Source organism: Bubalus kerabau, chromosome 2 (assembly GCF_029407905.1).
Source record: "Bubalus kerabau isolate K-KA32 ecotype Philippines breed swamp buffalo chromosome 2, PCC_UOA_SB_1v2, whole genome shotgun sequence".
NCBI lineage: Eukaryota > Metazoa > Chordata > Mammalia > Artiodactyla > Bovidae > Bubalus > Bubalus kerabau.
Genome location: NC_073625.1, coordinates 141474393 through 141486746, shown reverse-complemented (window position 1 = coordinate 141486746; position 12354 = coordinate 141474393). Strand labels below are relative to the sequence as shown.

The window sequence follows — 12354 nt, the reverse complement described above, 5'->3', positions numbered from 1 at the left end:
TCTGTAATCACCTATTTGCTTCCACTCCCCACCCCCAACCCCACCCCTCGCTAGACTTGAAATATCTCCGGGTCAAGGACATGTCTTGGTAATCATGTATCCCTAGGTATATAGCTCATAAACTAGTTGAACAGTTAAGTTAATCTGTAGATTCAAAATTAGGTTCCATCAAGCAGGTTGTGAAAGTCAGATGTTTCCTTTAGCAAAACAGGTTCTTAAGTTTAAATTCTGTCATTTATCCTATTTATACATATCCTTCCTACCCCATCCTCGCTCCTCCAAGCAATTCTCCCCTTTCATTTCAAAAGCAATTCTTGCTCCACCCCAAAACTTGCCCGTCTCCCCATCTATTTAAAAATACTATCCTTTCAGTTGATCCAGCCCCAAACTAGGGATTCTCTTTGATTCTTCACATTCCCTCATCCTTGCCTATCATGCCCTTTCCTTTAGCACCTGTACCTCTAGAACCATACCTGTTTTTAGCATCTTTACTACCTCCCCCAGCTCGGGCCAGTTCCACCCTTCACCTGGACCAGTTCAGCAGTGTGCTGACTGGTCTTTCTGCTCCCACTCTTAGCTTCCATATATCCATTATTCATGCAGACAAGCAGATATTTTCAAACTCAAAATAATATTGTGTCAGTCCCTCCACTAAAACACGCCAGTGGTTTCTTATTGAACTTAGAATAAAAATTGAGTTAAAAAATCTGAACTCACAGCCCTACATGAACTGGCCCCTATCTTCAACCTCATCTGCTTATTGCTCTCAGCTTCTGGCTGCACGGGTCTCCCCCGTCTCCTCCTCAGGGTTCTCTATTCCCTGTTGCCTGTTGAATTATTAGGTGGAATTCCACGTTAATCTAGTCAGCTCTGTGAATATGTAAACCAATAGTAGTGTCGAGTTAGCACAATCACAGTGAAATCCGTACCCCCAAAGACATCCCCAGTCCTGGTTTTTATCATCATACTTGTGGTACCGGAAGTTCATGGTAACAGGCAACTGACTTAATGATAACCCTTGTTAAAGGCCTTGGGAAAGGAAGTTGACAACCTTGCTGACTTCTAATGGTGTTAACTGATTTCTCTTTTTCTCCCTCTTTTTGCCATGCAGAGTATGAGCTGGAAGTAAAGAGGGTGCAAGACATTCTTTCGGGAATAGAGAAGCCACAGGTATGTCTTCTGGATTTCTCGGCATAAATGGTGCTCTTTTAAGTATTTCAAACATGCTTTTCTTTTACCACACAGTAGGTAAGCAAAAAGGCCCCTTCCCATTGCAGATTATTCATAAACTATGAAATAGAGCTGTTATTAATGGAGCATGAAAATATAAAACAGCAGTCTTCTGTTTAGTCATCATCCACTAAAATGTCTTCTTTATTTAGATATTCTGAATGCAATTAGGTATTCATCCCAACATCCAAGGATACACCACCACCACCATCCCCGCCCCACCCCCCCCACACACACATACAAGGTCTACAGTAAAGTTTTCTTTTGGTAATTTCCCTTTACCTGTGTAAATGTAGTAATAATAATTTTTTGAAAACCTCAGTAATTCAAAGTATTTTTCCAGGTAAATTTCAAAAGGTACTTAAATATTAGCTGAGTAAAATAAGTCCAAACTGTAATGGCAAGGAAAAAAAAAAACTGGTGGGAGTAGTGATATTGTGAGAGTTCAGTTTGATTTTGCCAGATGCTTTGAAATTCAAGTGAAAAATTCAAAATGTTGATTCAGCCTTTCATCTGAGTTTAGAGAGCCAAAGTTCTTTGGAGGGTTTTCTAGCTGAATTGGAAAACCTTACTTCTTCATGTGTTTCAAATACTGAGACTTTTAACAGAAGGGTCCAAACATGCCTCAGGGCACATAGTTGAGTTTGACTAAACCTAAAAACATGAGGTGTGCCGGACTCTGGGCACAATAGGGCACTTGTGGAGGAGCAGGGTGTTGATGCTGGGTTGGGGAGTCTGCACTTAATCCAGTAAGGAGCAGGTTGCAGTTGAGAGTTTGTGAGCAGAGAAGTTCTATAATCAGGACTGTACTTTTAGGAGGATCGAACAGTGCGCAAGTGCAGTGCAGTGAGCAGAGAGAGGATGGACCCAGGGAGACAAGACAAGTGTTAGGAATGTGTTACTGTAGTGCTGGTGAGAGACCGTGGGAGTCGGAGTTAGGGTGATGCATCAGGTGTGGCAAGGAGAGGACCGACACTAGAGCCAGTCTAGAGAAATCCATCAGGCGCGACAACCTGTTAGATATCAGGTGTCATGGATAGCTGGGCTTTCAGGCTTAGATGCCTCCTTTCAGGAGTTGCTTCCTCTGAGCTGGCTGCCCTGACTTTTGTCCCATCAACTGGGATGCTCCACTCAATGTTTGGTACCACTGGTCTTTCTTCAGCTTCACTGTGTGTATGTGATATATTGTACTCTGTTTCCTTGTTTTTGTGTCTTTCCCAGTCATCTATGAGTTCCTCTAGAAAAGTTCATGTCTGTGTCCCTTTTGTATCTTCAGTGCCATTCTTAGACGTGTGGAATTTGTTTCACAAGCAGGGTATCCAGGAAGACGAGTAAGTGGGCAGTCAAAAGGATCTGGTAGATCAGTGCTGTAGAGAGAGGGCAATGAGATAGCCATGGGGGAACACGTGCGAGGGAGTGAGAGGAATGGATGCTAGCTTTGTGGATGGGGCAGAGTGTAGGGAGAGATTACAGAAGGCTTGAGGGCAGAGTCATAAAACAGGCGTATGTGTATAGTGCAGCAGAAAGAACCCGTGAGGGACTCAGAAGTCATAATCAGCGTGAGAAGGCAGAGTGACGGTTTAGTTGATGTCCCAGTTGTACTCAGACAGCTTCCTTTGGTCTCTGTCATGTGTACACACACACTGTGTTTTTCTTGAGTTATACCTGGTCATTTCTTTACTGCAGGTGATGGAGTCTATTTTTGAGGCTCATGTGGCTCCAGCAAGATAAAAACAGTCTTTATATGCATTGGTCCTTACCCCAATTCAGTGTTTATTAAGTGCCTAAATCTTCTCAGGTTTTACAGCAATGTAGACAGGTTTTTGTGTAAATGGTCGTGATGTTCAGTGTACTTATAATCAGATTCTTATCTGAGAGGTCAAAAAGTCCCAAGTGGGTCTCATTTGGCTAAAATCAAGGTATCAGCTTGGGCTGCACTCCTCTCTGGGGCAAATCTGTTTCCTCTCCCCTTCCAGTATCTAGAGGCTGCCCGTGTTGCTTGCTCACACCTGTTCCATTCTCATACTTCCTTCTCCTGACTCTGACTTTTCCTGCCTCCCTTTTTTACCTACAAAGACACTTGTTACTACCTCAGGCCCACTCAGATAAGCCAGGGTAGTCCCTTCCTCTCAAGGTCCTTCACTTAATCACCTCTGCAGAGTCTCTTTTTACCTTTTAGGTTCCAGGGATTAGAATTCAGACATCTTGAGGGAGCCATGTTGTTCTGTCCACCACACCCACCGTTGGTCCCCAGATAAACCTCTGCTGGGTGACAGTCCACCCATGCTTCTGATCCCCATGAATTGTTTATACCATTATTCTCCCTTCCTTCCTCTCCTCTCCCCTCTGTCTGAAGTTCATGTCCATGGTTGTGTCTTATTCATCTTTGTGCCCCCGGTACCTCGCACTGTCCTTGGCACAGTGTGAGCCCTTAACAAATATTTGGTAAATAAATGTGGCAGACTGCAGTGGCTGTAGTGAGGCTCTGCCAGGTGAGACAGATGCTGGTAGCCTGGCCAGCTCAGATGAGGCTCAGCCAGCCTGGTGGGATGTGGGGACGGCTGGGAGCCAGGGTGGGAGGCAGCAGCATGGAGGGGCGGTGGGGAGTCCTGTGAGTTGGGGCCCAGCGTGGCCATTAGCTGTCTTTGTGACCCTGAGCCAAGGTTTCCTTATCTTTGAAAGGTTGAATAATAAATACCACATTGGATTATCTGAGAAGTAAATTATATGCTATTTATAGAGTCCTTGGAATGGAGTATTTTCCTATAGTTTATAGCATATTATTAGGCAAAGGCGAGACTCTGCAACATGCTGAAGTGGGAAGGAGGGCTGTTCACCTTCTAGGAAAAGAAACAGCTGCAGAAAGTTCGGCACACAGTTGTCTAAAGGATTGTTGTTCTTGTTTTTTTCTTGCAGCCGCATCTGGTAACACTTCCAAATAATACTCATATATTTTTCTTCAAAGTTTTGCAGATGATTTGTTTTGGGTATAGGAGCATTATCGAGGACCTGTAGATTCTAGTCATCTTTCTAGAACTTTGGGCACCCTGAATTAAGCAAGTCATTTATGCTTCAGAAACCCAGATACTATAAAAATCCAAGTACTTATTCATTAAATAAAAGAGGGTACAAATATACTACATGTTTGTCCCAAGACTGTAACAATTAGGTGTCTCGGGGACTATACTCATATACCACTGCTATACCAGAGAGATAAGCTGGATACTAATTCTAAGTGGTTTAGGAATTAACCTCTGCAGTCCCATCTAGTTCCAACCTGACATGGTTTAATCTGCTCTGATGGTGATGCTCGATGAAGTCTCCCCTGAACTGCTGGACAGTTCGTTTTCAGTATGTAAATAAATGTAACCAGGAATTGAGGTTCTGCATCGTTTCCATCTGCTAATGTTTAGCTTGTAGAAACAATGGATTTGTTGGCTCCAGACATGAGTAAACGACCTAAGGAGAACAACAGTCCCTACAAGAAACAATCCGTTGAAAGATAAATAGCCATAGATCTGGAGACAGATTCAAGGGTCTTAGCACTTAAGGAATTATAGTAACAGATGATTCTGAAATCCCTAAATTTGAATATCCTTTTTCTTTGAATAATGATCTCTTTGACCTTTTCCTTTTAAATTTTCCTTTATGTTTGTATTTTTTGTGATGGTACTTTAGAAGTGAAGCCAGTATTGCTATGGAAATATTTTCTTAACATACTCCCTAAATTGGATCAGCAGGCCTCCCACATAGTTAAATCCAAAGACCAGACCAAATTTAGAAGCTATTAACTTACACAGAAATATTTTTGAACATGGGAGTAACAGTGTAGTAACTTTATGAGAGTAAGTGGTGTTTTGGATCCAAATAATGAATATCATTTGCATATAAGATAGTCTGAAAATTAAGACAGTAAAATTTCACAGAATAAAAAGACCAGGATGAACAGGAGATTAAAGGGAAAAAGAGAACACTGAGGATTACATATGAAATAGCTGGAAGATAATGCAATCTTATCATTTGTGAACATGAGTATAAATATATATATGCCTTTAGCTAGCAGCTGTTCTCAAGTTCACATCTATATTTAATAAATACATAACAGAAATGGTCTCTAATCAGTGTGTAATCATTGAGAAGTAAATAGTGGTTTTTATGAGTCCTTCAGAGATACTTCAAAGCGGTTTAAGTAATTTCTATATAGACTTACAATAGTAACCTTCACAGTAGACTCTCTCATATCTCTAGCGCTGAAACAAATGTCACATTGGGCCTTGTCCAATAATTTTGTAACTGGCAATCACCACTTTTATCACCATTCAAAGGAGATTGACTTCTGTTTATGGTAGAATAGTTAAACAAAATAAAGTCAGTTAGTTTTATGGCTTCTAAACTTCTTTTTTTGGATCACTGCCATGACAGTCATTGTGATGATCAGCTTAGCCATGCCCTAGTTCAGTTCAGTGGTCACTGCAGGTGAGGAAGTTTCACCAGAGAGAGAGAGAGAGACCCTGAATGAATGAAGGGGAAGCTTGTTTAAGAACGCTGTCACTCCAAAGTAGACTTGAACCCAGCCTAGTTCTTAGAGTTCTGAATCTCTCATTAAGGTTATCAGCTCCCTGGATGCTTGGAGTAAAGGCCTCCACTGCTGATGACCCCTTTACATGACATTCTCCTGAAAGGCACCGTGTAAATCCCTGGCATCAAACCTGGGATGGAAGTGAGTTCCAAGTTCTAACAGAGACAAAGCACTCTTTCTCTCAGGACTCTAATGCCTGAAGAAAGGAAACCTGAGACCCCGAAAGGCTCAGTGAAAGGCAGGGCAGGGGGAGCACAGGAGGGACTAGGCCTTACAAGTCTGGTAGTAATCTAGGTGGCAGGCTGCTCAGATCCAGGGAAGAATTCCCAGAAGCCACCAACCTTTGAAAATGATGCTGAGTTCTCCAAGTGCACTTCCGTTAGGCTGGCCAGTGGGAAGGATGCAGAGGTCTGTGTTCAGATGACATTTGGCCTTCCTAAGGCTTGCTAAGGGAACCTCGGGAAAAGGTGTATTTTTTTAGTTGATACTTCAGGTGTTGTACATCACTGTTCAGTTAAGTGATAGTTTAACCAAGTCCTAAAGGGCTTCCCCCCGTGGCTCAGCGGTAAAGAATCTGCCGGCAATGCAGGAGATATGGGTTCGATCCTTGGGTTGAGAAGATCCCCTGGAGTAGGACTCACCCCAGTGGTCTTACTGGGAAAACTCCACAGACAGAGGAGCCTGATGGGCTGCAGTCCATGGAGTTGCAGAGTTGGACACAACTGAGTGACTAAACAACAAAAGGAAAGAAAGTAATTTTTTTTGTTTGATTTACATATATTGTTAAATGATTATCACAATAAGTTCAACTAATATCCATCATCTCATATAGATACAATATAAAGGAAGAAAAATTTTTTCTTCTTGTGGTAAAAGCTCTTAGGCTTAGATTCTTAATAGCTGGTGAAAATGGTAGAGTTTAAAGGGATGTGAATTTATGGGTACCTGTTCAGTATCTGGAGAAGGAAATGGCAACCCACGCCAGTATTCATGCCTGGAAAATCCCATGGACTGAGGAGCCTGATGGGCTACAATCCGTGGGGTCGCAAAGAGTCGGACATGACTGAGCGACTTCTGTGTGTGTGTTCAGTATCTAAAGTGCTAGCATTTGAGCTATTTTAAGATGTGATGTTATTTCACACCACCATTCATAGAGTCAGTGTTACTATCCTCTGTGCTCTTGGAATTGGGCCATTTATCATCTCAGTTGAATGTTTCTCGGTACCTAATCAGCATCCTTTAAAGTTATAAACTGAACTCCTCATAGCAAAAATCTCTCTTTGTAAGTTAAGAATCAAATATAATATCCAGTATCTCTAGGTTAGTCATTAATGATGTGAGTAATTCAGCAAATATAGTGGTGTATGTGGTAGAAATACTGCCTTAAAATTCAGTCAAGGAAACAACACACAGAGCAGAGCGTCATGGAGTGAGTGTTACATGTCAGCGCCCACACAAGGTGGTTGGAGCACAGAGGAAACAGTGACAGATCCTGAGCAGAGGGTCAGGTAGCACTGGATAGAAGTTTTTCATGAATTGGTCTCAAGCTGCTGTGGGGCCCTGTGTGCTCAGTGGGTCTGCCATGAGCCCCCTCATGCATCTCTCTGTCTTCATCAGGCAGAGGTCATATCTTCATCATCTCTGTGTCCATAGCCCCTCACCAAGTAAGGTATGTTAAAGGCAGGAAAACAGGAAAGTCCAGAGCTAAGTCTCAGGGTGTGAGAGGAGATGGCATGCTGAAGGGGCAACGGTAGGCAGAAGAGGAGCTCTTAGTCTGGAGTCAAAGCAAGAAGGGTAGAGTTCAGTTCTGTAACAGTGTCTTTTTGGGATTTTTTAAAAATATAAATTTATTTAATTGGAGGTTAATTACTTTACAATATTGTATTGGTTTTGCCGTACATCAACTTGAATCTGCCACAGGTATACACATGTTCCCCATTCTGAAACCCCCTCCCACCTCCCTCTCCGTACCATCCCTCTGGGTCATCCCAGTGCACCAGCCCCAAGCATCCTGTATTTAAAAGATGTGTATAATGCTAGCCTGCCATCCTCCTTGTTACCTGTATCAGAAACTCAGGCTGTCTTCCTCTTTTTTTATTTTTCATTCAATGTTTACCAAACAACCACTACTCATGGTTGAATATGCCTTGGGCCTTCTGCTTAGAGAGTCCCACAGTCCAGTGAGAAAGGCAGGCAAATGCTATAAACATGATTAGCAATGGGTAGAGATAGCAACAAGGTGCTGTGGAACAGAGACCCGATAGGGTACTTCAGAAAATGCTACTTGAGGGTAGTGAGCCCTAGGCGTAGGGTCTGGAAGGATGAGTAGGAGTTTGACTAAATCATTGGTTAAATATATGATGCTATGTCTATTTGGAATAGAAATGATGTGGAGGGCTCTGCTCAAAATGGAATGAATGATAGACTGAAAAGGGAAATTTGGTATTCATTTCCATATTTATTATTCATGCTTTTATATTATTTTGTATTTTAATACTCTTTATTTGGGTCAGATAGTGACCAAAAAAATAGAAGAAAAGAATGTAGTTTAGACATCTCCATCCATAGCCTACTAATCTATGGCTATAAAGTCTTGTATGGACATCAAACTTTAGTGTATGTTTTAATTCTTATATTTTTAATATGTTATTTGGAGAGCAACAAAATGAACTTTAGAAGATCAGAACCTTAAAAAACTGATAGATTTATTTTAAAGAATTAGATTGTGCACTAGATTTTTGGTTTCTCCAGAAACAGACTCTGAAACAAAGATTGGAAGGCAAATAGTGTGTGTGGGGAGGTGCCCCAGGAAGCACAGTTAGAGATGCAACATCAAATTGCAGAGGAGAAGCCACTTAACTGTTAAGGTAACAGGTTAACCTGTTAAGGAGCAGGTTACGGCTGCGGGCAGCTGGGTCTCAGTCCTGCTGAAGATGCCCAAGAGACAGTGTAAGTGCTAGCTCAAGGGAAAAAGTTGGGGCTTTAGAGTCCCAGACTCCTTTTTTCAAATGAAGTCTTAAGTGGAGGCCAAAGCAAAAGATAAAAGCAGAGCCTAGAGAGGTGGAACATTTCTGCACTTACTTCTGCCAGCTGTCAGCCTGGGCCTTGGCTCTATTTTTGCCACCACTCCCAGCCCTACCTCCCCCCATCCTCCTGCACCCTGAGGGTTTTCCCAGGAACCTGCAGGACTTTGAGGAGCATGGTTTGGAAGATCTTGGCTTTGCAGGATGATTCGACATCAAGCAAGCCTTGGAGTCTGCCAGAAAGTACTATCATGGAGATTTATCACGTTCAACTTTTTACCTTTAGAAAAATTATCAGACATGACATTATTTTTACTTTCTGGAGGACCAAGTGTGAATTACACCAGACTTGGACATAAGTTTGCATAATAAGGACAGACATTTCAGGAGTTACAGTTTGGACATCAGGACCTTGACAAGAAAAAACAATATAGGATGGGTTTTCTTTGCAATTAAAATGAATTTGTAAATTAAAATCTTTTTTTTTTTTTTTGAGTTAAATCTGAGCCATTTTTATGCTACTGCTGATAATCACAAAATGTTCTGAGGAGAAGTGTCGTGTGTGATTCTTGTTTTTCTTCCTCAGGTTTCTAATATTCAGGCAAGAACAGTTGTGTTGTCCTGGACGCCCCCTGTTGGACTTTCGTGTGGACCCCACAGTGGTCTTTCCTTTCCCTACAGTTATGAGGTGGCTTTGTCAGACAAAGGACGAGATGGAAAATACAAGATAATTTACAGGTAATGTATATTTCCATGTGTTTTTCTCCAGCTGCTAAACTGTGAAATTGGCATTCTTAAGGAGAATAAAAAAAAAAAAAAATAAAGAAAAAATGAATGGCTTTGTAAATTTTCCTTTAAATAGTTCTTTTTAAGAATTAGTGATAATTACAATGTCAAGAGTTAATTTTGTTCAAGTAATTACTAATCAGAAATTACTTGTACAGAGCCATTTGGTGTTGGTCAGATGTGTCACTTGGTTATGTTAGCTTGCCAGCATAGGACTAAAGAAGATTTTCCATTAATGTTGGCAGGGCAAAGAGTGAGTATGCCATTTATCATGCCCTCCTATGGTCACCTTTTAGGCCCAGGCCTTTTGCTAGTCTACAGTGTGGTTTTTGTATTCACCCTACTTCTTATCCTCTATGATAGTTTTCCAGTGTGTAGTGAACCATTTTATTTGGAGGCTATCTTAAATAGTCAGAAGTTTATTAGCACACAGAATAAGGGATTATCCTCTTCCACTTTATGAACTCCCATATATTAACCATTCACATGATTTATAGTTGTGTTCTAAATGAGATAAAACATTTTGTAGGGTCAAGTGTTTTCTCTTTTGTGATTGCTGGGTACTGCTCAGATTTGCAGAGCAAGAAATATAGGCAGTCTGTTTGACCTCTCTATGACTGGCCCCAGGAAGTACTGCGCGGGCCCAGGGTCGTGAGGTCACAAAACTCCACTTCTTCCTCTACCAGACAGACTGCTTTTCTCTCCTGTTTCCCTGCTACAGACCTTGCATCCCCACCTCCCCTCACCGACCCCCCTACCCCAGCCCCGTTCTTTATTATTAAGTTGCTCTGGGGATTTGTCTCCTGGACAAAGAAAAGTGGGGAAGAGAGGGAAGGCAGCTCTTCAGTCACCCTGTCCTCCTGTGACTGCCCATAGAGCTCTGTCATCTCTTCCTGGATTCCTGCAAGAGTCTTCTCAGGCTCCTCCAGCATCCGCTCTGGCAAGCTGTCTTCCCATCCAGCCTCCACCCTGCAGAAACAGAAATCAGGCCGTGTCACTGCCCTGTGAAAGAACTCTGTGGTGCTTTTTCACTGTCCTCAGAATGTAGTCCTATCCCCTTAACTCTATTAGGTACTGTTTTGAAAAGTCAGAATTGGTAGTGACCTTAACAAAATAAAGAGCGCCATTTCCCCCAGCCTGCCAGGAAACAGATTCTATCAATGCATGATGGTTCTTGGTGGCAGGACCTAGAGTCCCAGGTGCCCATAAGTGAGAAAGTAGGAAGCTTGGGAATGAAGTGAATGGGAACATTCTGTCTTCCTTGAGAAAGCAGCAGCTGCAACTCACTTGAAATAGGTTGTTGCATAAGGGTTTATAGGTCTGGATTTGTGAACTCCTTGGATTTTTTTTTTAAAGGAAATGCTGGAAATCTAAGTTGTTTTGTAAACGTTCCTAATTTTACACTATTAATTATTGAGCAAATTTTAAAAACTTTAAAGATAAAGTCAAGTCAAACAACAGAGCTGTAGGCAAGGTGTAGACGTTGGCCTTCAGTTTGCAATTTTTAAAAAGCATTTTTATTTGAATAATTTTCAAATTTACAAAATGTTGCAAAAATAAAGAGATTGAGGAATATGTGCCTATCCTTTCATCCAGATTCACCTGTTATTAGCTTTTTCCTCTATTTGCTTTACTATTTGATTTTCTCTCCTGCCTTTCTCTCTAAATCTGTTTTTTCCTATTAGTTTTAAATATCATGGTCCTTTACTGCCAATAAAGAGATTGAGGAATATGTGCCATCCTTTTAATCCAGATTCACCTGTTATTAGCTTTTTCCTCTATTTGCTTTACTATTTGATTTTCTCTCCTGCCTTTCTCTCTAAATCTGTTTTTTCCTATTAGTTTTAAATATCGTGGTCCTTTACTGCCAAATATTGCAGTGTGTTTCCTAAAATATTTTCTTAAATAGCTATAATGCAGTTACCAACTTCATGCCTTTACATCAATACCATATTTTTATCCAGTCCATCATCTACATTCCCATTTTGTTGGTTGGTTAAATAATGTCTGGTAGCATTTTTCTTCCCCTCTAAGACAAGATGCATTCTAGGGTCAAATACAGCGGTTAGTTGTCATGTCTCAATAACCTTCTTTAATTTGGAACACTTCTACCGTATTTCATTGTCTTCTATTACCCTAAATTTTTTTTTAATCTTCTGCTTTAATAAAAAAAACTGACACATATACATGCTTTTTCAAAAACAAAAATGTTAAACCTAGCAGGGCAAGAGGTTTAAAATATGTTTAAGATTATGGTTAAATTTCGAACATACAGAAAAGTAGAAAAAGTAATACAGTGAACTCCAGGTAATCATCACTCAGATTTAACAAATTTTCAAGATTTTGCCACATTTGACTCATGTCCCCTTTATCTTTATTATTGTTATTATGATTGAAGAATTTGGTAGCAGCTCACAGATAACATGTCAAATTTATTCCTGCATAGTTCAATATAGATAAACATAGACATTTTTTACATAACTGCAGTGCTTTTCTGGTGGCTCAGACGATAAAGAATCTGCCTGCAAAGCAGGAGACCCAGGTTCAGTCCTTGGGTTAGGAAGATCTCCTGGAGAAGGAAATGGCTACCTACTCCAGTATTCTTTCCTGGAGAATTCCACAGGCAGAAGAGCCTGGCAGGCTACACTCCATAGGGTCGCAAAGAGTCAACCCTGACTGAGTAACACACAGTCTCATTAACATCTAGAAAAGCTAACAATAATGCTTGGCATCATT

General features: G+C 41.1%; 1 protein-coding gene across 24 annotated transcripts in view; it reads left to right on the top strand.

Moving 5' to 3' along the window:
- The window catches only part of FNDC3B (fibronectin type III domain containing 3B), a 353923-nt gene that overhangs the window by 246334 nt on the left and 95235 nt on the right, over window positions 1–12354 (top strand). For all 24 annotated transcript variants that reach the window (XR_008710578.1, XM_055569054.1, XM_055569058.1 and 21 more), the window contains 2 exons: window positions 1112–1170; window positions 9419–9570. Coding sequence is in view for 23 of the 24 variants with exons in the window: in XM_055569054.1 (XP_055425029.1) it covers window positions 1112–1170; window positions 9419–9570 (211 nt within the window). In the remaining variant the exon portion in view is untranslated. The remainder of the gene's footprint in view (window positions 1–1111; window positions 1171–9418; window positions 9571–12354) is intronic.